The 24133-nt window shown below is 48.7% G+C and overlaps 1 protein-coding gene across 5 annotated transcripts in view; it reads left to right on the forward strand.

Moving 5' to 3' along the window:
* LOC119956027 (ras-GEF domain-containing family member 1A-like) overlaps window positions 1–24133 on the forward strand; it is a 221331-nt gene that overhangs the window by 188759 nt on the left and 8439 nt on the right. For 4 of the 5 annotated variants that reach the window (XM_038782758.1, XM_038782761.1, XM_038782759.1 and 1 more), the window contains 10 exons: window positions 2134–2271; window positions 6786–7007; window positions 8724–8798; window positions 10158–10253; window positions 10805–10907; window positions 11263–11342; window positions 13673–13768; window positions 15139–15234; window positions 15357–15480; window positions 17669–17741. In XM_038782758.1, coding sequence (XP_038638686.1) covers window positions 2134–2271; window positions 6786–7007; window positions 8724–8798; window positions 10158–10253; window positions 10805–10907; window positions 11263–11342; window positions 13673–13768; window positions 15139–15234; window positions 15357–15480; window positions 17669–17741 — 1103 coding nt within the window. Of the gene's footprint in view, window positions 1–2133; window positions 2272–6785; window positions 7008–8723; window positions 8799–10157; window positions 10254–10804; window positions 10908–11262; window positions 11343–13672; window positions 13769–15138; window positions 15235–15356; window positions 15481–17668; window positions 17742–19108; window positions 19628–24133 lie in introns of those variants that run through there. The other variant, XM_038782762.1, reaches the window with a different exon arrangement.

Consider the following 24133-nt stretch of genomic DNA (forward strand, 5'->3'; position numbering starts at 1 on the left):
CTTTTGCCTTCTTCACTCCCTCCATTCCCTTGCCTTCCCTTTATCTCTCACTTCGAGTTCCCCTTCCCTTATTCCCGGTACCTTCAGCTCACTGGCTGGTGTGGAAATTAAAACAAGAACATTGTTTTTCAAGCATCGATATGTTTGTACACAAGAGAAAGAATAACAGGCAAATTGACCGCCAGCACATATTATTAATTCAGTTCATGGATCACCAATATCACCATCTTCAGAACGAAACTATAACTTGCCCTGCTGCCTCTGCTTCTTGTACACAGTGCCATACCAGCAGCCGCTTGTAAAATGAGATGAACAGCCAGATTAAATATTTATCCTGTGTTCTAACCCTCTCGAACTAACAGAAATCAAAAATTTATTTTATTAACTGTTGTTGATTTTCCACTGGGACGATTAGTTTGACGCAATCAGTGCAAAATGGTTCCAGGGGTTATTTTCTGTGTGATTTTCCCTACCCTACCCACCAATGTTTTCTTATCTACCCCCTTCAGTATGAGGTCTAGACAGAGGTTGTGGGTGAACATCTGACAGCATTCCTGTCCTGGCGAGGTGCCACACTTGTCTCCAGTGACGTCAAAGGGTTGATGAAAAGGCAGCGCTCCATCGCAAGTTGTTCATGGCAAGGCGCCAATGTCGGGGCCCTTCTAATCTTTGCCATGAGAACACTCTGTTTTACACAGCACCTGTGGCAGTGCACGTCCCTGCAACCATTTCACTGCCCCATGACCCTGTTAGCAGTGTGGGAACACATTGTGGCTCATTTATAATGTTTGAAGAAGATTTTCTGCAATATCACTGAAGCTGCACACAGAGAGTTATCGTGATATTCTTAGAATCCCAGAAAATCGCTGGAAATATTAACATTTGGACTCGGTGTCGGATTATTTCAGGGTTTAGATATCTTTCAGGGCTGCAACTCTTTCTCCGATAACTTGTATTTACAAAGAGCACTCTTACTGTAATTGTCATCTTTTATCTTTTAAGATGCTTCATTAGATCTCTAAAGGGCTAAACTATGAACTTGGTTTGATAGGTGCTGACAAAACAATGGGTGAAATCCAGCTAGTTTAGTCGATCTATTCAAATAAATAAAATCAAACATTATGTTCAAATACATCTTTCAAATATCTTCGGATCTGCACAGTCTTAAACATAGACATAGAAAGTACAGCCCAGAACAGGCCCTTCGGCCCTCGATGTTGTGCCGAGCCATGATCACCCTACTCAAACCCACGTATCCACCCCATACCATACAACCCCCCCCCCCTTAACCTTACTTTTTAGGACACTACGGGCAAATTAGCATGGCCAATCCACCTAACCCGCACATCTTTGGTCTTGTTGTTTGTTAATCCTCTGTGGCCTCATTTTCCCCGTCACCTCTGTCATAATATACACACAAGTATATGATGGTGCATAGACACACTGACTGACACACAGAAGGCCAAATCAACACACAGAACACAGCAGCCAATCACTAGACAGGTCACTATAAAGCCAGAGGGCACTAGTTTGTCCGCTCTCTCGGGATGCAGCCTCTGAGACAGACAGAGCCCGTAGTCAGTAGCACAAACATCTACCATGTGCTAAAATATAGGCTGGTCAGGTTAGGCATAGGTCTTCAGTCAATCTAACATAGTGTCGACCCACAGTGCAAGTATGTTTAACAGCTCATAGTTAAATAAAATAGAGTTGTACTTCTACAAGTGTTGGTAGCCTGTCTCTCTCACTGCTCTGGTAAACGCAGTCCTTGCAGACCCAGCATTCCCAACACATCAACCTCTATTCGTTTTACAACCCCAACTCTCTACCTCACTGACGGGTCCAATCTCTGATTTGTCCCACCCTCTCTTTACCCCCCGATTTGCAGCCTTGGCCTCAGTCACCACGGCATAACACTTGGGAGCTCCCTCCTAAATCTCTCCGTTTCACTACCTCGCTCTCTCATCCTCTAGGGTCCCCCTGAAAACCTGCCTCTTTGTCCGGGCTTGGGGCTCAGTGTCCATTACGGTGCTGAGATGGGTGTCTCGACGCTTTACTGTGCTAAAGGCACTAAACAGGCGCAGATATCTTATTGTTGTCATGTCATTGAACTCTTGGCTCGTTCTCCCACAGGCGAAAGTGAAGGAATTTGTCCCAAAGATCATCCAGCTGCTGACAGAGTGGACGGAAACATTCCCACACGATTTTCAAGATGAGAAATCAATGAAGGAACTCAAGGAGATTACTCACCAGATAGCGCAGTGTGACGAGGTGAGAGGGGAAACGAAAGAGCTGTTTTTAAAAAAAAAAAATGATTGAACCCAGCATGTTTTTGTACGGTAACGTCCAGAGAGTGAAAAGTGAGGCATGTTTTAAGTTCGGGTGAAGGGGAGAAATTTCCGCCGACATTTTCACTTCAATGTGTTGCACGTTAGTGCCACTTGGAGAGGCTGAGAAACTGGGGTGGGTCCCCTTGGAGTAGAGAAGCTCAAGGGGAGATTTTACGGAGGTCTTCAACTGTGAGAAGTTTTGGTAGATATGCAGAAGCTCTTTCCACTGGAAAGAGGGTGGGTATTGAGTAGACACAGATTGGAAACAATTGGTGAAAGAACCTGGTAGGCAGGTCAGGTGTCTTTCATGCGTCGGCGTAGATGGGCCGAAGGGTCTCTTCTGCTCTGCGGAGAAGAGCCAAAGTCATTTTAAGCAATGAATTACTGTGATCTGGAATGCACTGCCTTAAAGGTCAGGTTCAGTCATAACTTTCAGAAGGGAATTTAACTAAATATCTTCCCCTCTCTTTCCTCTTTAAGAAGCTCCTTAAAACCTGCCATTCAGTCCAAACCTTTTATCACCTGTCCTAATACAGTGGTTCCTTGCTTCACGTTGTCATTGCATTCCTGAAAAACATACATTGAAATGAAAGGTTAAACAAATCAGATTTTCCCATTACAGCCAATGCAAAAGCTTTAGTTTGGTTCTGTACGAGTCTTCCGGTCAGAAAAAGACATTAAAATAGTGTACATTGTAAGTTTAAAGCACCTACGTTGCTAAATTATTATATTCGTAAAACTAGATGACTTTTAAACTAAAGTATATTTTAAAAGAGAGAAGAAATATGCTAATTCTTTCGACTCATCTCCCGATCGCTGTCTCCCCTGCTTCTATTTCCTCCCGCTTGCCATCAATCGTGCCCCCCCGGCCCACTGAGAGTGAGGGCTCATGGGATGAGCGATGGTAGGTTGGAAGCGCCCAATGAAGTGAGATTTGAGTGGCAGGATCGTGGGGGTGAGCCATGAGCTGGAGTGTCGGAGAGTGGGAGACACTGCATGGGTCCATGTGACCATACCTCACGCCCAGTGGGAAATACCAGACGCGAGTACCTGCCCCATTAAACAACATAAAGCAAGTCTTCAAGTTGAAACAACGTAACGTGAAGACTTGCTGTATCTCCTTATGTGATTCAGTCAAAACCAATATTTATTGCCCATTCCTAATTGCTCTTGAACTGAGTGGCTTTCTTAGCCATTTCAGAGGGGCATTTAAGAGCCAACCACATTACGGAGAGCCTGGAGTCACATGTAGGCCAGACCAGGTAAGGATGGCAGATTCCCTTCCCTCAGGGACGTTAGTGAACCAGGTGGGATTTTAAGGCAATCGATGATAGTTGTCATGGTCACCAATACTGAGACCAGCTTTCAATTCCAGATTTTATTTTCATTGTTAATTGAATTAAAATTCCACCAGCTGCCATGGTGGGATTTGAACCAGTGTGCTCAGGACATTAGCCTGGGCCTCTAGATTGATTACTAGTCAAGTGCCATCTGCCCCCTTCAAGATGCTATCTGGATGCAAGATGTTGCAGTCAGTCAAAACATATAAAAGAGAGCTAAGTAAGCACTCGAGAGGCGCCAGGATCAAAAGGGTAGGAATATGGGAATAGAGCAGACAGTTCTGATGTGGTCAAGGTCCACCGTGGGGGAAGGGTCAGTGGGCACCTTGTACCCTTGAGGATAATCTTGTGGCTGCATGGTCCTCCCTTCGCTGGAGAACTGGTGAGATCAGAACGTGCCCAGAGCAACGCGGCACTGTGTGTTCACCAATCATGCAGAACAAATGGAGTCTGTCTGCAGTGTAAAAATGCATGAAAAATGCAACCGCAGCCCTCCTGAATTCTCACGTCTCTGGAGCCCCTGGCGTTGATGTTCAGGATTATTGAAGCTTGGGTCAGCACGAAGGGAAGAGAGTTCGCCCTGTTTGGGAATGCGGTGGTGGGTAGGGAAGGGGGGGGAGGTTGTCCCACTTTTCCTCCTTTCTCTGGCTGCACCCCTGTCGCTCCATCCCGTTCGTGCGGCAGCTCAGGATGTCGCCTTACAGCAGCAAAGGAAAAATAAAAGATCTCCATGGCAACAAAATGAAAGAGGTTCTTCAGGCCCTGCCACAAGCCCTGGGAGTGCGACTGGACAGTGTTCACCCCGTCAATGTTTGGGTTAAGGCCCGCGAGGGGTTAATTCTCTGTAGGTTGAAGCTGTTTTGGGAAAATATTCGTCTGGCGAGTCAAGAGGAATGGAGCAGCTATTAATGGAATGTTTAGGAAAATGGAGCCAGCACATTCTGTTTTCTTGTTTTATGTGAAGTCTCCCCGCCCCACTCCCGTCCCCGCCTCCCCTCTGCTCTTCACAAAGAATTCCGCTCTCTCAATCCCATAATAGCCTCGGCACAATCAAAAGGAATTGCGTGCAGTCAAACCTGCCGAATGAAATGTTGCCTGAAAGGAAATACCAGAGACTGAGTTGAAGTAAATCAGACCAACCGCTTGTTTTATTACCAAGGTCGCAGACCCCAGGTTGCCCCCACCCCCGCCGCTTGTTCAATCAGCCTATCATCCAAAGGAACTTTCTTCATGACGCAGAACTTAGCAGCGCAAAAGGGAGCCATCCAGGCCATCGCCCCCCCCCCCCCCCCCCCCCGATGGCTCCTTGAAAGCAGCTAGCCAATTAACCCCACTCTTTTACCCATAATCCTGCGTTTCCTTATCCTTTTTAAATATTTAGCCAATTCCCTCCCAAAGGTTGCAACTGAATCTGTTCATACCGCCCGCCACGTTCAGGCAGTGTGTGGCGGCGAAGCGCACCAACTTTGCCCTGGAGCTGGGCATGGGTCTCTCCGCCGCGAGGTCAGGAGGAGTTCTGAAGCAAAGGCCCGGGCGCAGTTTTTCCAGGGTCCCTGCTTCAGCTGTTGAGAAGACTGGAAGCTCCCCGCACGCTGTCGCTGATTCACGAGCTGGTCTCGTCCACCTCACATTCTTTTTGTTCGGGTGGAAGTTCAGTTCCAGTGCAGAAGCCCGGCTCAATCTTTGGGGCAGAATCTTTCTGCCCTGTCACAATTTGGGGGGGGGGGGTTTGCCGGAATATGCAGCGAGTCATTCAAATGTCCATTGACTTCAATGGGACCAGAACATCCTGCCACTGGGAGGGTTTAATTCCCGCTAAACGGGCTTCACTAACTTTCAATTGAGTGGGTACAAGAGGGGATTTACGAGTGTGTCGCCAGGACTGGAACATTGCAGCTATGAGGGAAAATTGGACAGTCTGCGATCGTTCTCATTGGAACAGAAGAGGCTGAGGAGAGATTTGATTGAGATGTACAAAATTGCCTGGACAGAGTGGGAAGGGCCTGTTTACCTTAGCAGAGAGGTCAGTGACGAGGGGGCATATAGATTTAAAATGATTGGTCAAAGGTATGGAGGGGAGATGAGGGAAGGTATTTTCACCCAGAGGGTTGTAGAGGATCTGGAACTCGCTGCATGAAAGGGTGGTAAATGCAGAAAGCTTCATTTAAAAGGTGGCTGGATCTACACCTTGGACCAGACGCTGGACAATGGGGTTAGGCTGGATGGCTCGTTTCCCAGCCGGCGCAGGCCCAATGGGCTAAGTGGACTCTTTCTGTGCCGCACACACTTTCTATCATTCTGTGACTCCTTTAAAAAAAAAAGTGGAATGATGGCATGGGGCATCAGCAAGTTTGGAATTCTGGAACAAGGTGATCGATGGGCTGGACACTGTCCACACTCAGAACTTCAAAAGATTCGACATCTGAGCCAATCTTGAGTTGCCCTTTCTAATAATCTGATAATAATTATCTTTATTAGTGCCGCAAGTAGGCTTACATTAACATTGCAATGAAGTGACTGTGAAAATCCCCATGGCCTGTTCGGGTACACGGAGGGAGAATTCAGAATGTCCAATTCACCTAACGGCGCGTCTTTCGGGACTTGTGGGAGGAAACCGGAGCACCCGGAGGAAACCTACTCAGACACTGGGAGAACGTGCAGACTCCACACAGATAGTGACCCAAGCCGGGAATCGAACCTGGGACTCTGGAGCTGTGACGCACCAGTGCTAACCACCTCGCTACCATGCCACGTTTCTGTTAGAAACTAACTTAAATTTGATTTTATGTATTGAACTTAATATGACTTGTGAAGAATCCCTTTCATTGCTACACTATAGGCATTTTGAAGTTAAAGACCTCCGTTCTTGATAAGAAAGATGCAGACCTTATTGTATGCTCCCATATATGAGTATGTTTGATGATGTAAACTTGCCTGTGTTGCAAATCTGCCACGACAGTTGAGCTGGTATCTTGCGCATCATTTAGGTTTTTTAAAAAAACATCCAGGAACGCTTACTGGTGCATTATGTGCGTAATTCATGCCCTTGCTTTGTATCCTGCCGTCTCCACCTGTTCTCCATATGACAGCGCTTCCTCTCTGTTCTCCCTCTTAGGAAAACTCCAGTGTGAAGAAAAGCATTAGTCAGATGACCCAAAGTCTGATCCGCAACCTATCGACCCACAGCCAGTACCAAGAGGCACGAGAGATAATCAAACCCTCGGTGACGGACAAGCAGACCATCCTGAAACCCAAGACTCAGTCCAGTCAGAAGGACATACTGAGTGTGTGCAACGACCCCTGTGTCTTAGCCCAGCAGCTCACCCACATCGAGATGGTAGGTCAATATTTTAGGGTTGAACAAACCTGGGTGTGGGAGCCTAAAAGGAAGCAATAAAAGAAAATAAATAGCCTGGTTACCAACAACAAGTTGACATGTACAGATGGCTCGTTTGTCACCATACAGCCCCCTTTCGCCTCATAATCCTGGCTTGAGGCCAGTTCTCTTTCCGCCACGGTCGGGTTGCAAGTGTTGATTTTTCAAAGTCTCACTCGAGCAAATAGGGAGTAAGGAGCGACACGACAAGAGTAAGCCGCAGGTCAGGGACTCATCACAGTCCAGCAGCGGAAACCAGTTGTGCGGCCTGTAGAGTTGGCTGACCATTGTCTCCATTAGCACCTCAGGATAGAATCTGACTCTTCCTCATACTTTTGTCTGCCTTTTTCCCCCCCCGAAGCAGTGTACCTCTGACTGATACTTTTTGAAAGAATTATATGGAACCTTTCAAAACCGGCGCATGTGATAATCCAACCCCGCATTATAAAGAGAATTTTTTTTTTCAATCCCTTTAATACATTTTGTGATTATCTGAAATTTTTACCCTCCCATTACCATCTCGATGAGTGATGAAAGCAACCTTTCACTATTTTCCTTAGCCCGACCCGCCATAATCTATAAGGTACAGGATGAGCGGATGACCTTGGGCGTGTTTCCCCGTCGGCTGGCGCTGGAATCGGGAAATGCGATTCGACAGAGAATCGGTTTTGACGCCAATATCGTGTCCGCGGCGGGTTTCACGGCAAATCACAATTCTCCGTTCCCTCGACTGCTGGGTCAGTGCGTTCCAGAACGCACGTACAGTAAACGCCATTCGCATGGCATTAGCGGGCTGGACCCCGTATTCTCTGGGGCGAATTCCCGACGGCGAGGTTCGCTTGTGCTTTTAAAAATTGTGCAAGAGGCGTAGCGGCTGCTGAGGGAGAGAGAGGGGGGGCGGGCGGGCGGGGGGGGGGGGGGGGGGGGGGGTACGGAAAGTGTCCAACGTCCATACTTTGCTGACAGTTGTGCCGCTGGCCAGGGGGTGGGGGGCTTCTGGCAGTGCTGGGGGGGTGGGTAACGGAGGGGGTGGCCAGGAATGGGGTCAGGACAGGACAGGCACAGAGCACCTTTGCCACAGCCTGTAATGCAGCCATGCAACTGCACACGTCGCTGACTGCCCACTGTGAATTTAGGGCCACAGCTCGTATGGGTGTGTCCCCCAGGCCACCCACCTAGGTGCCATCTGGTCCCAGCTGAACGATCAGTGGGATGGCCGCGTTCCAGTGCAACCAGTGCCATCTTTTTGGCTGGGATGAGTGCGTGTGGGGAGTGTAATGTGCATGTGCGGCTGCAGCTTGTCAGCCTCTGAGTGTCAATCCTGAACCCGGTGAATCCGCACCGTTTCCCATCGGAATCGTGGTGCCAGCCCCTCCACAGTTGTGGATCAGTCCAGGTGCTGCGCCAGTTTTGCTGCCATGGGTAGTACACAAAACCTGCCCCGGGGTCAACACAGTCTGAGGAAGGGAGAATCCCTTGCCTTTTATATATTCCTACCTTTTACATCGTGAGCTTTACTACACTGCATCTGAGGGTGGATTAGTTTTATTCTTGATTCAGTCTATGGCTTCTACTCAAAGTGTGCAAGGTTAAAATGAAGCAACTGCACCTCTAAAAGCAAGTTGGTTGACAGTTATCAACGTTAACTGTGAATTAATGTCTCCCTGATGTTTGCAGGAACGGTTAACGCACATCACTCCTGAGGAGCTGGTGCATATATTCAACCACATGGATTCAATGGACAATCACAAGGTAGGGGTGGGAAGCTTTTCATCATCCGTTTTCTGTCATCAAGCTTCAGCAGTCATATTCAGCCAGAGTTCATCCTGTGTAGCGCAGTGATTTTCTGTCATTAGTCAATAACCATCGCCTGTCTGCCCCGTGAAACATTAAGAGTGAAGAGTGTGTGTGTGAGTGCAATCTCGGGTTACTGTACACCAGTTGTCCGATGGTGTTGCGCACTTCATGCTAGGTGGGAGGAGAGAGGTTAGTGTTCACCCCCTCCTCCTGCTTGAGGTACCATGTCCTCAGAGGACGATGGCGACCACAGACGTACATCGGACTGGTCCATGATTAAGACGGACAAAGTACTGCGGTTGCCTTCGGCAGTATGGCTTACCAGGAAACTCTGCCCGGCCTACCTCGGAGGTACGGGAAGGGGGAACAGGGCCGATAATCAACCTGTTTGGCCAGGTTATGGACGCACCTTCCATGGACATGGAGTCCCTGAAGTGGGACATGAACCCGGAGGTTCTGGCCGATAGGTGGGGACACTACGCACCAGACCCCAGCCCAATCCCCACCCCTCTCTCCAAGTGTGAGAATAAATTTCAAATGGCGCAAGGCTTTTTTTCTAATAAATCACCGGGCACACCGCTAAACGTGAGATTGCACTGTCAGATGCCGCTTTGTCTGCCGTTTTAACAGGTTGGGCAGCACGGTAGCAAAGTGGTTAGCACTGTTGCCTCACAGCTCCAGGGTCCGAGGTTGGATTCCCGGCTTGGGTCACTGTCTGTGCGGAGTCTGCACGTTCTCCCAGTGTCTGCGTGGGTTTCCTCCGGGTGTTCCGGTTTCCTCCCGCAAGAGGCGGTGCAGACTCGATGGACCGAATGGCCTCCTTCTGCACTGTAAATTCTATGAGTCTACGAGGTGCTGATAATACAGTGGGCCCGAGATCTCAGACATACACTTGCAACATGTTTCAGCACCGATATTCCACAGCTGGTTGGCCTACCAGGTTGAAAACGTTTTGAAGCTGCAGTTGTTCAGGTCTCTCTCCCCTCCACCCCCTCAACCCAGCGGGTGCCACTTTGTGATAGATTGGTGCTGAGCTTTCGTTGCGGTTCTCAGTCAGGAATTTAGAGCCACCTGGTAGACTCGGAAAAGAGCTGGGAGGGGGGAGGAGGCAAGAAATCTTAAACCGCAAGCTGCCCACAAGCATTAACACCCTCTGAACACTTAGGGAGGCATGTGTGTGGGTGGGGTCGGAGGAGAGGGGAGGGGGGTGTACGTTAGACAGAGGATCATTTATCAAAGTGCTCACGTTTCGGCAGCTGGGAACACGTCTTGACTTTTTTTCCCCTTTTTTTTCTCCTACTTTTTTCTTTGAAGAGCTGTCGCAGTGACATCAAGAAGACGTGCAACTTGGAAGCGTGCGACAACTGGTTTAATCGGCTAAGCTCCCTGGTCGCCACCGAGATATGCAGAGTAAGTTCACGGGGGCGACTCTCTTGCCCCTGGCAAGCGATTAGTCCCCTCAGCTGCCGCGCTGCGATGTGTCAGTGATACTAGTGCTACAGTCTCCTCTGTTCCACGTCTGCGGCTTGGAGAGGGGGCGGGGGGGGGGGGGGGGGGGGGGGGGGAGTTTTCTAGTAAGTGAGTGACCGTGGTGGGTTCTCCAGGAATTCACTCTGTGTCAGGTTTTTTTGGGGGGGGTGGGGGGGTCTGCTGCATCTGTCCAGGGGCCACACTTATTCTGTGGCTCCAGTGTTTTAACTTGTATCCCCCAGGATTTGCTTCCGGTTAATTTGACTGTCGGTTGTTTGTGACGCAGATGTGCAGGCAATAGAGTTTTACAGCACAGAAAGTGGCCCTTCGGCACATCGCGCCTGCACTGGCAACCGAGCCCTGATTTAGGAATTATTGGTGGGAGGTGGAGAGGGTTCTGTGGGGTCCCAGCTGACCGTCCAGCAAACCAGTTCTGTCTCTCCTCCTGCTGACGTACCGATGTCACAGAGTGACCCTTTTCTAATTGCTAGATTGGCAAGAAGAAACAGAGGACCCGGATGGTGGAGTTTTTCATCGACGTGGCAAGAGAATGTTTTAACATCGGCAACTTCAACTCACTAATGGCCATCATCTGTGAGTATTCTCTCAAGCTCTCTGCACCCCTCTCCAATTCTGGATTTCTGTCGCTTCGCTCTAGGCAGTCGCTCACTCCGCTGCCAAGGCCCTGAGTTCCGAAGCCCCCACCCTCCCCCCCCCACTCCACTCTTTAAGATGCCCGTTAATACCTCCCTCTTTGACCAAGCTTTTAGTCACCTGACCAAGTATCTCCTAATGTGCCTCGGTGTTAAGTTTTGTTTGTGAAACTCTTTTGGATGTTCTTTTGCTGTATAAATACCTCCCATTCACTGCGTAATGAGACGTCAACGCCTTTTGATACTGAATCAGTTCCTGTACTGAACGTAGCCGTCTCTTTCCTCTCTCTTTGCAGCTGGTATGAACCTGAGTCCTGTAGCCAGGCTGAAAAAAACTTGGTCCAAGGTCAAAAAGGCGAAATTTGAAGTTTTGGAAGTAAGTGGCTGCGAGGACGGACGCTGTTTTTTGAAAAGTAATCTTTAGTGTCACAAGTAGGCTAACATTAACACTGCAATGAAGTTACTGTGAAAAGCTCCCAGTCGCCTGTTCGGGAGAATTCAGAATGTCCAAATTACCTAACAAACCCGTCTTTCGGGAGGAAACCGGAGCACCCGGAGGAAACCCACACAGACACGGGGAGAACGTGCAGACTCCGCACAGACAGTGACCCAAGCCGGGAATCGAACCTGGGACCCTGGCGCTGTGAAGCAACAGTATTAACCACTGTGCTACCATGCTCTGTCGGGGTGGTAATTTTTACAGTAGCCACAGGCTCTGTGCATCTTTTTGTTGTTCCTTTCGTAACTGCATAATGATAAAAGGGGAGGACACTCGAATTCCTACTTTCATGATTACTGCGTGATTGGGTATAGTTGTTTCCCACCGTAGGACCCTTCTGTTACTTTCTTAAAAGTTCTTGCTTATACCCTGACAAGTTATTTAGCATAACCATAAACACCCAGCGGGAAGCACAAGCCAAGGTCATCACCACTTCTCAAGGGCAAGAAGGGATGGCCAATGCTGGCCCTGCCAGCGATGCCCACATACAAGAAAGAATATTTTTGAAAAGCTCAGAGGTGGGGTGGTGAACAGACAAATCTGCGCATACAAAGGACGGTGCAAGGTTTGAAAGATCCAGGGAGATGCCCGGAAACGTGAGGAGGAAATGGTTAGTTTCCCCGGTGATTAATAGATCTCCGGGGGGGGTGGGGTAAGGGACAGAGTGCGAGATTTGTTGAATTTTGGGTCAATGGTTTGTCTTTTCCCCTTTGATTGCTCTGTGACGATAGCACCACCGTGTGGCAGGGCTCTGGTTAGAGGGTCCCGACCCCACAGCACGGTCGAGGATTTGCTCGTGTGCAGAGGTGCGATGACTCTGCGGGCAGCCACAGGAGCTCTGCTCACCACACTCCCTGGATGCCCATTGTTAAGCTGAGCCGAGGAATGTCTGGCTTGGCTGTGTCACGAACGCTCAGAGAGCTGATCAGTCTCGCCTCAAAAATGATGTTTGTTGTAGAGCTTATTCATCCATTGGCTGTGAGGCTCACTAAGAACACTTTGGGCTGAAATCATTTTAGCATGAACAGGTTTGCATGAAATCCCTCTCTGCTGTTTTAAAAAATGCAGTGACCTGTTTTAAATGGGGTCAGTGCCTCCTGTGAACCAGCACTAACACATGCTGATATTGCCACAAATTCAATCCATTAATATTTCATCCTGCTCCTCCACCCCTTCACATTAACACCCAGTACACATTACGCACAATGGAATTTCACTCTGAATGGACATGATTTGGGAGCACGTTGCATGGAATTTTACAGCAAGAAGGAGGCAATTCAGCCCATCATCCTGTGCCTGTTCTTTGGTAGAGTTACCCACTTCTCTGGAGCCCTGTAAATACTTGCCTTCAGGTAGATATCCAAAATAGATGTGAGGGAGAACTTTTTTTGTACACAAGGTAATGAACTAGCTACCTATGAGGGTGGTGGAATGGAACTGATTTATTCTACAGAGAGCTGGCATGGGCTCGATGGCTCGAACGGCTGCCCGCTGTACCGCTATTGCTCTGTAGCTCCTTTTGAACGTTACTGTTGGATCTCCAACTATCAGGGCATTCCAGACCATCATAATACATCATTGTTTGTCAAAGAGCTCCCCTCGTCTTCTCTGGCCCCCTTGCCAATTGTGGCCCTGGGTGACTGACATTTCCGCCATCAGAAATAGTTCCCCCTTATTTTCTCTGAAACATTCCCATTCTCAGGTGCCTGGGTCACCATCTCGCTCTCGGCCTCCCTCAAGTGCAGGTGTGCGTAAAGATCTCCCACACAGTGGGACGGTGGTTAGCACTGCTGCCTCACAGCCCCAGGGACCTGGGTTCGATTCCCGCCTCGACCCCTGTGCTCGGTTCCAACCTCGGGTGGCTGCCCTGTGTGGAGTTTGTACGTTCTCCCCGTATGTGCGTGAGGTTCCTCCGGGTGCTCCGGTTTCCCCCCCACAGTCCAAAGATGTGCAGGTTAGGTGGATTGGTCGTGATCAATGTGTGGGGTTTCGGGAATAGGGTGGGGGAGTGGGCTTAGGTAGAGGGTTCTTTTGGAATGTCGGTGCAGACATGATGGGCGGAGTGGCCTCCTTAAGCACTGGAGGATTCTGATTCAATGATCCCTTCACCGCCATACTCGCACCATTGCAAAAAAAACATTGTGCTCCAAGAAAACGTTCAACCCGATGCTAATTCTTTTTTTCCTGTTCTGTGTTTTGCTGATTAGAATCACATGGACCCCTCCAGCAACTTCTCTCACTATAGAACCGCGCTTCAGGGAGCAGTACAGAGATCCCAGACAGCGCACAGCAACTGGGAGAAGGTAAGCAACGCATTAGAAGGGACAGATATTGCTGGATTATTGCGTCTAACTCTCTGTCAAGAGGAGACGATTCAGTCAGGGTTCCACCTTGCCTCTTCCACTGGTTGAGTAAAGGTTACTCACTATGGCCTCCATAGAATTACATCAATCAAACAGGCCATTTGGCCCTACTGGTCTGTGGGGTTTACACTCCGCCTGAGTCACCCTCCATCAGCTGGCTCTATCAGCATAACTTTCTATTCTTGTCTTACATACTTGTCCAATCCTCAGTGTGCCTGTGCTATTCGCTTCGATTCCACATTCTAAGCACGTTTCTCCTGAATTTCCCACTGGATTTATTACTGGCTGATAGAACATACAGTGCAGAAGGAGGCCATTCGGCCCATCGAGTCTGCACCGACCCACTTAAGCCCTCACTTCCACCCTATCCCCGTAACCCAATAACCCCCTCAACCCAATAACCCCTCCTAACCTTTTTGGTCACTAAGGGCAATTTATCATGGCCAATCCACCTAACCTGCACGTGTTTGGACTGTGGGAGGAAACCGGAGCACCCGGAGGAAACCCACGCAGACACGAGGAGAACGTGTAGACTCCGCATAGACAGTGACCTGGCGGGGAATTGAACCTGGGACCCTGGCGCTGTGAAGCCACAGTGCTATCCACTTGTGCTACCGTGCTGATGTTTGGGGTCTCCAGTTTTAAACTTCCCCCCGCAAGTCAAAACACTTTTTTTCCCCGACCTGTACCCCGTCGAGCCCCTTGGGAATTTTGAAGACCCACATCAGGCCACCTCTTCCCCCTCCCCAGTAGTAAGAGCCCCAGCCCAATCGGTTTTCCGTGATAGCCGGTTAGCTCAGTTGGCTGGACGACTGGGTTGTGATGCGGAGCGACGGCAACAGCGGGGGTTCAATTCCCGTACCGGCTGAGGTTATCCGTGAAGGCCCCGGCTTCTCAACCTTGCCCCTCACCTGAGATATGATGATCCTCGGGTTAAATCGCCACCAGTCAGCTCTCTCTCAAAAGGAACTATGGCGACATTTGTTCGTTATTGAGAGAAAACACGAAATCCAGAAGCATTCTTCCTGTGCTTAGACCAGGCACAATAAAGAATAGAATACCTGGCTGCATATCCCGGTCCTGCCTGTGGGAGCTTTCTGTGTACAGCACACCGTTAGAATTTGCACAACACCATAACGAATGAATACAAGTTATTGTGCATGTGATGATTAAGAGATATGGGGTACTGTGGGAATGTGGGATGACAAGTATCACAATTTGCTTTTTAAAATTTCCTTTAATTAAAAGAGTTATTTCTGATTCAGTAACTCAAGGGGATAAATTGTCAAATTGTATTTTTTTTTTTTTAGATTGTCATCCCAGTGTTCAATCTCTTCATTAAAGACATCTACTTTCTGAACAAGGTTCACGCAAACAGGCTGGCTAATGGACAGATTAATTTTAAGGTAAGCGGACCCGCATCACACAGAAAACACGAGAGCTGCGTCGGTCAAGACGTTTCATGTTTCCCTGCCGAGAGGGAAATCACTCCCCCCCCCTGTTTGACTGTTCCTTCACCTCTCTGCAGAAATTCTGGGAAATTGCCAAACAGATTAGTGAGTTTATGATGTGGAAACAGGTTGAGTGTCCCTTCGAGAAGGACAAGAAGATCAAACACTATCTCCTGACGGCTCCTGTCTACACAGAAGAAGGTAAGCGCTCCCCTGTTAACAAGGTGGCGTTTGGCCACTGTCCCAGTCGCCTTAATTCCACAGGGCTGCAAAGGCCAGCTCCTTTGCAGCCATATTTTCGGTGCTACGGGCGATGTTTTGCTGAGTGTGTGTGCTTGAAGTGTGCACATTGTGGCGTTGGTTTGATGTCAGCGGAGGCAGCCATTTTTTGCGCCCCGCCCTCGAACAGGCACAACAGCAGAAATTAGCAGAAATTATTAAAAGGGATCAATCCTGTCAGGTCAGATGTTGCTCTGAATCTACTGACTCTTGCTGAGCTTGTCAAAGTGCTGCGGAGAGCGGGCAAGGGGGAAGAGAGGATGCACGCGGGCAAGAGACAGAATATGCAATATGCACGGCGGGTGGGGGGGGGGGGGGGGGGGTTGGAGAAAGGCAGGACAGAAGCAATGCAAGTGAGTGCATGAGAGGGAGGAGGGATAAGTGAGGGAAGCGAGAGAGCATCCGATAGGAGGTAGAGAGGGAGACAGTGCATGAGAAGGGGGGGAGAGAGCTAGAGGACACTTGAGGAGGAGAAGAGAGGGAACGAGACAGCTGGAGTGCTCATGAGGAGGGAGAGTGAGCAAGCGGGGGAGTTAGAGTAGGTGGGAAGGGTTAGGGTATGGGAGGGGGAGGACCTGAGAAAGGTGGGGGGGGGGGGAAGGAGTGACAGAGAGAGCAAGGGTGAAAGAGGGGGGCAAAATGATGAAATAAAATAAAAACAAAATAAAGCCAGCACAAAACAAACTATTCTGAATCAAGCTTTATCAAACAAACCACACGATATTCCATAGAAAAGTCAAGTAACCATGCTTGTGCATTCACCTAGCGCCTCTCCTCCATTTGTCTTTTCCTGGCCTACCAATTGGTACCCCAGACTCTGCAGAGGCGTCAGGAAAAGTCTGCTACATTTCAGTGCGATTGATTTGTCGAAGTCTGACTTTAGTATACTCAATGACTGAGCATCCGAGAATACCAAAGATTGCTGACTCTACTGGGTGAGGAAGTTTCTCCTCAACTTGAGTCTTAAATGGCCAACCCATTATTCTCGACTATGATTCCTAATTCTAAACTCCCCACCCGTGGAAACACCCTCCCAGCATTTAACCCGGTCAGGCCCTGTAAGAATTTTTTATGCTTCAAAAAGATCATCTCTCATTCTTCTGAACTATAAGCAGGGTAGGCCTACTCCATTCAATCTGTCCTTATTCATAGAATCTCTACAATGCAGAAGGAGGCCATTTGGCCCATCAACTCTACACTGACCCGCCGAAGGAGAGCCCTCCCTAGGCCCAATCCTCTGCCCTATTATCGTAACACTGTGCATTGATCATGGCCAATCCACCTAACCTACACATCTTCGGACTGTGAGAGGAAACCGCAGCACCCGGAGGAAACCCACACAGACACGGGAAGGTGCAAACTCCGTACAGTCACCCAAGGCTGGAATCGAACCCGCGTTCCCGGAGCTGTGAGGCAGCAGTGCTAACCACAGATTCTTAGTCACAGTGTTTTACAGCTCAGAGGGTTACGGGGATAGGGTGGGGGAGGGGGCCTAGGTAGGGTGCTCTTTTGGAGGGCCGGTACAGGTTCAATAGGCCGAATGGCCTCCTGCACCGAAAAGATTCTAAAAATCCAGTCTGCTGTTTGTTGTGGGAGAATCCCATGTGCTAACGATCCTCAGAGAGAGAGAGAAGAAATTCCTCCTCATCTATCTGAAATGGGACACACCATAATTTGATCCAGTCTTCCCTAGCTCCAGATTCCCCGTGAGTGGGAGCTTTTCCTTGGCAGCTATCCTATAAAGCTCCCCAGGATCTTTTATGTTTCAATAAGATCACCTCTTATTCTAAACTCCAATGAGTATCGGCCCAACTTGCTCAACCCTTCCTCCGAATCCAAACCCATTCTTCCCTCGGAATCAGTCTGATCAATCTGCAATCCACGGCAAATGTGCCTCTCCTTCAGTAAGATGACCAAAACTGCACACACTACTCGAGTGTGGTCTCACCAGTCAAAAGTGGGTGATTGTCCATTCGCAGTGTTAACTAGCAGAACATTTATCAGCCTGAATCAAAAAGCGAAGTTCTACGTATTGCAAAAAAAAACTGTCTCTGATTTGGATTGGTGTAATTTGGAACACGTGTCTTAAACTTTCTATTCCTTTCTCTAGCACTTTACTTGGCTTCATTTGAGAGCGAGGGGCCAGAGAATCACATGGAGAAAGACAGCTGGAAGTCACTCAGGTACTGGTCCCTGCACGAGCGTTTCTTAATCCTTATAGCGTATTGATGATGCCAAGAGTCCGATATCAATTTAGCCTCAAATCAAAAGTGAGGAGACCCAAATTTTAATGTAAGGTCCATTAAATAGATTGATTTAATTTGGCAAAACATCAGCAAGGGGACGCGGTCTTTCGACTATACCAAGAAGTAAACACGGTAAAGGTTGAAAGAAACATGGCTGGACACATTCTCAACTGGAACGTCTGTCTGATTTGAACAGAGTGGGTGCATTTCCTCAGTAATTGAGGCTTCTCCACATTTCCCATGAAATAGGGCAGCAGAGAGAGCGGGCGAAGCTGTGGGGAAATTTACCACCTATCCCCTCTTGCCTCTGAAACAGGAAGCCATGGGTTCAAATCTCATTCCGGGACTTGAAGAGAAAAAGCAAATTGAGGCCTACCCTCTAGGCCCATCTTTTGGTTGAGATGGATGTATATGATCCCCCGGCAGTATTTTGAAGAGCCAATATTCAATTCCCCCATCAGCATCCCCAAAACAGATGATCTGGTCGTTATCACATTGCTGCCTTTGGGAGCTTGCTGTGCGCAAATTGGCTGCTGCCAATTTCTGGCATAATGACAGTGACTGCATCTCAAAAGTACGCCATTGACTGTAAAGTGCTTTGAGACACCTTGTGGCCTGAACAATGTTGGCCGGGTTGCTCCCTTGCGAGTCCGCCCCGCTTCCGCTGCTAGCGAGGTCGGAGAATTTGGCGCTCGGCCAAATCTCCCGTTCACTGCAGCTGGACCAGAACGGGTGGAGATTCCCGCCCGTTGTGTAAATGCAAGTCTTTATTCATTTTCTCTGTTCCTTCCTTGCTGTTACCTTGGTAGTGTCGTTTAAGTGGCCATTTAGTTGTGTGTGTGGGTCGCTGCTGTAAAAGATCTACCCTCTTGGTGGACATAACAGTCGCTACACTTCAAAGTAATTCATTGTCTATCACTGAGCGATGTGATGAGATGCAATATAAAGATTTGCATTCACTGAAATAGTAATAAAAGTCTGCCCTTGCAACAAACTGCAACGACTGTGGAGGTTAACACAGGAAAATACAAAACGACGAGTTGATGTGGACAACAGGCAAAGGAGAAGTGTTGATCAGCAAACCTAGAGAACTCCCTTTGAATAGTACCGTACAATCGTCTAACACTGACCTGAACGGTTAGACAGGACCTCATCAATTTCTGCAGTGGGGTTTAAACCCTTGCCGTTCCAACTCGGAAGGATTGCTTCCACTGAGCCAAGCCAATGCTCAAAGTATCTTTCTAAACAACTTGCTCTGAGTCAGAATTCTAACATATTACTCGCTCTTCCCTCTCTCCTGGCAGGGCAGCACTGTTGAACAGAGCGTGAAGGAAGCACGTTGGACGTACTAGACACTGCGAATCATTTGCACTGCGACAGATTTTAGCTCCAATTGGACGGAAAGGGACTCGGCGTGGTGATTGTTGCTTTACATTTGTAAATTTTGGTTTTGATTCGGACTCGGATCGTGACTGTACAGAGAGAGAAAAGAGGCCGACTGATGGGGCTCAGGTCCCGCTGGCGGGGATATGTCTATTAAACGCCTTTTGCAGCAGACTTTGTGCTTTGACTTGTAAAATAAACGGAAGACAAAAGAGAAGGCAGAAGAATGACTTTTGCCATCGGGCAGGACCCTGTAATGAAGAAAAGCATCATGGGCACTCCCCCAACTGCTGTCTCTATGGATACCAGTGGAAAATAAATAGGACAATGGCAGCCTGTGAGAAATTCCTACTACTGTCAATTCATTCTTTGTTTTGTGATAACTTGCTGCTTCTGTGTGAGAGAGAGTTAGTTACGGGTATAAAGAGAATTGAAGGGAATATATGTTGCACCAGAGTCTTGCTGTCTTATGGAGTGGTGTTGGGTGGGTGGGTGGGGGAAGGAAGGGGGCACATTGGCAGAGTTTAGACAGGCCTAATCTTAGGACTGCCCCATGAGAAAGAAGGATCTCTATCCACCGCGGAATGTATCCTGATGGTTTTACACTGCAGTTTACGGAATGATGACCAGAATATGACCTATTGGATTGTCGCTGCTCTAACAGAGTGTGCCGTTTGTTTGTGTTGTGTTCTATAACTCATATTTTCACTGTTCTCTTGGATTGAAGAACTTTTTTGTTTGGGCAGGGTACAGGCCCCACTTTTAGGCTTTCACTAGGATGAAGGATACACTGCAGTGATTGTTACATATTATAGTCTATAGCCTGCAGAATGGATAGTCCCCAGGGCTGGGGCACCCCATGGCCCTGTCTTACTGGAGTGCATGCATGCTGCTGATGTTCCAACTCAACCCGCTCACACGGCTTTTGATCTTAAAAGAAAAACCTAATTAAATAGTGCAAGAAGGTTGAAATAAATTGCCTTTTCCTTTAAACCAGTCTGGGGTCTTCAAAATTGTTTTGGGCTCCCTATTTGGACACTGTGTGGAATCTTTCTGCCAATAATTAACTGAAGTAATAGATACTCCCTCCCCTGATAGAATCATAGAATTTCATAGAATTTACAGTGCAGAAGGAGGCCATTCGGCCCATTGGGTGTGCACTGGCTCTTGGAAAGAGCACCCTACCCAAGCCCATACCTCCACCCTATCCCCATAACCCAGTAACCCCACCCAACACTAAGGGCAATTTAGCATGGCCAATCCACCTAACCTGCACATCTTTGGACAGTGGGAGGAAACCGGAGCACCCGGAGGAAACCCGCGCACACACGGGGAGGACGTGCAGACTCCGCACAGACAGTGACCCAAGCCGGGAATCGAACCTGGGACACTGGAACTGTGAAGCAATTGTGCTAACCACTATGCTACTGTGCTGCCCATAGAGAATAAAGGTACATTGCAAGATTGTCCATAAGGCCCCATCAGGAATATTGTGAACGTGTCTGTGTGTCAGACAGGCAGTGTAGGGGAGATTAGCCAGCCTAATCCTCCGGGTTCGAGGGCAAGGTGGTGATCATCATTGACGAACCCTTGTTTTTTTTTGAGGTTCACTCAACCGACAATTCGCGGGGACAACTTATACAAGATGGCTAGGCTAAATCTAGAACAATACTTTGAGCTACTTTCTGGCCCAGTGTTGAGAAGGCTTTTTGTGTCGAGCCTGATCGACAGCTTGAGTAGACATCACGGACCAGGTACAGGACATTGGAGCTGGATGCTGTAGTGGAGGACAGTAGGCTTGAGGTAAAATCAGCTGAGGAACTTTGATCTGAGCCCATCCTGGGAGCAGTCTGCCCAATCCATCATTAATCCTTTGTTTAAGCTGCAAATGGTTTTACCCAAATATGGGACACTATCTTGTGTTGACATCACATTATCGCGCCTTACAAAGCCCCAGGAACTGCCAGTGCATTTCTGACCATACCGTGGGTAAAGTGTTGGGCTTCAGGGATTTTTCCAAGGCCCAGTTACTCAAATTGAGACTAGCTACCATCCCCAGAGCGATTAGAGTGACCGATCTGCGAAGATGGTTTGATTGAAGATAGAGTGTGAGAACACTCTGGGTGATTCACAAGGAAAGCACTCCAATACGCTCTGTGAATTACTAATCAGGGTGCCTGGTGTTCTTCATCCGGAGGAAAAACCCAATGGCAATCCCTACAAATCCCACAAAGACAAAACTCGGCAAATTTGGTCTTCATAAATTGGGAGGGGAGGAACTCCAATTATTCTTTAGTTTCTTTAATTGAGCTTGTACACTACGGACAGAAAACAATTAGCATCCTAACATATTACCTAGAGCTTTCTGTGGCACAGGAGGCCATTCTACCTATTGCACCTGTGCTATCTCCACAGTGGAGGTCCCTGCCCATTCCCCCTGCATGTCTGTTGCCAAAGTGAGTTTTGTCTGAAAGTAATGACAGAGAAGACTAGCCAGAGATTTCTGCCTTTGTTTCAAGTGCCTCCTGACCCACCCCACCCTGTCAACGTTAGTTTAAGACGGTCGTACTGAGGGTATCCTTTAAGAAGCACTTCCTCAGGGCTCTGTACGGCATGAAGTTGTTTATTAGAAGACGGGATTATGACTTAGCTGCACATCTGACACCAGAAAGCCTCCCACTTAAGGTCAAAGTCCATTTTGCCATCTGTGGGCCTTGACATTCTAAGCAATCGCGTTATTCCTGATTTTACTTGGAGCAATATCAGCAGCGGCACCTCAGTAATGCAGTCCGTGGGACCCCCCCCCACCTCAGTAATGCAGCCCATGCGACCCCCCCCCCCCCCCCCCCCACCCCGGCAGATAACTGCAGGCAGACGCGAATAAGAAGTGTTTTCACAAAATCCGCAACTCATTTTCTGAAGTCGCACCTGGCCAAAACCAAACACGCGAGAATTGTCTGCTTGGGGGGGGGGAAAAAATGAAAAGAATTAAACTAGATTTGGCAACACTGACGTGCGATAGCTGTTCAGTACATTGCGTACCCGGCCACTACCTTATTTGAAAATAACTTTTGTAAAAACTTGGGTTGCAAATGCTGTGATTGGAAATTGAACCTGGCAGTGTTTCAGCCTAGTTTGCGTGGATCAGCTTTCACAGGGCCTTGTTGCATCTGTCCTGGAATTTACTGCAATGTAAGAAAGGGAGTAAATCTATAGATATGTCCCCCCCCACCTCCTCCCCTGAAAAAAATAAACACCCCTCCTCCACTTCATTTTCTTGTATGGGGAAGCATTTCTCCCAAGTGAGGAAAAGACTTGGCAGCACTCCTTTTTATTCTGTTCCTTCTCTAAAGGGTTTACTTGTCTAGAAGCACTGAATGTGTTGTACGCCACTTTCAATGTTTAAATTGTTGGTTTTTATAAAGATACAACTACAGAAAATAAATTATGTGAAAATCCTATGTGTGCGTCTGCTGGTGGTTTCAAATCTCTTGCTTGTTCGGAAAAGTATTTGTAATAAATAAGGTTAATGGGGGGGGGGGGGTTGTTGGGTTACTGGTATAGGGCGGATACGTTGACTTGAGTAGGGTGATCATTGCTCGGCACAACATCGAGGGCCGAAGGGCCTGTTCTGTGCTGTACTGTTCTATGTTCTATGTTTCCATCCACTAGCACAGTCAAGGTATCCAAAGGCCACTCGCACGTATCGACGCAATAAATATTACCGCCTATATTGTAGAGATTAAATACAGTTGCTATAAAGACCGGATCTTGCTCTGTAGTGTTGCTCAAAGGGAACAATTTGCATTTATATCGCACCTTCACCACAGCATTACCAAATTCTGTGCTTGACACGGGTCACGTGAGATATTAGGGGGGCGATTCTCCGATATGGAGCCCAAGTGTTCGTGCCCCCCCCCCCCCCCCCCTCCCCACAAGGGGCCAGCACGGTTCAGGAGTTGTTCATGCCGCTCCAGCCTCATTGCGCCGTGCCAGTCCGCGCATGCACAGGGGACATCTTTAGCGCGCCGGCCCCGACTCAACATGGCGTCGGTGTTCAGGGGCCGGCCGCGCCATAAAGTAGGTCCGGGGGGGGGGGGAGGCCAGCCCGCTGATCGGTGAGCCCCGATCGCGAGCCAGACCCCATCAGAGGCCGCCCCCCCCCATTGAAGAAGCTCCCCTCCCCCCCACAGGCCGCCCCCCCTGACCGTTCCCACAGAGATCCCGCCGACAGCGACCAGGGGAGAACGGCGGCAGCGGGACTCTGTTGTATCAGCGCGGCCCCTGCGGGCCTAACCCGCCGGCGCAAATGGCGGCGATTCTTCACACCTCGGAGAATCGCGAGCCGGGGTTGGGGCGTCATGGCACCGTTGCACCGATTCTCCAGCCGGGCGTGGGGCTTGGAGAATCGCCCCCTAGGAGAGGTGACCAAATAGATACATCTTGGATAGAGAGAGACAGACAGAGACTTGTGAAGGAATTGACAGAGAATAGGCCAATGCTTCCCAAATTATTTTCCAATATGACCCCATTTTAACACTTGAAAATTAACATAGACCCAATTCCAACAAAAACAAAACTGCAGCACAGCAGCATCCAACATGTTAATGTCCATATTTTAAATCAACATATAATGTATCGTGTAAATATGAAAATCTGTTTCCAGATTTGTAAAAACATTATTATTTTATATACTCATCTGTCAGTTTAGCAGCTGCAGCTCGTGGGTCTTGGCTAGGAAGGGGGTGGAGGAACAGATTGAGGTGGGTGGTGTTGGAGCTCACAGTGCCAGGGTGACTGGGCTGGGTGGAGACAGACTGCACCACAGCAGCAGGGCATCACCACAGGGTTCGTGGGCAGAGCCCGGCTCCGAGACCCGGTGAATTGGTCATTGGCAGGAGTCCACCCTATTTCACCCCCCCCCCCTCCTCACCCTCCCTACCTCT

The sequence above is a fragment of the Scyliorhinus canicula genome, chromosome 22 (genome assembly GCF_902713615.1).
Source record: "Scyliorhinus canicula chromosome 22, sScyCan1.1, whole genome shotgun sequence".
Lineage (NCBI taxonomy): Eukaryota > Metazoa > Chordata > Chondrichthyes > Carcharhiniformes > Scyliorhinidae > Scyliorhinus > Scyliorhinus canicula.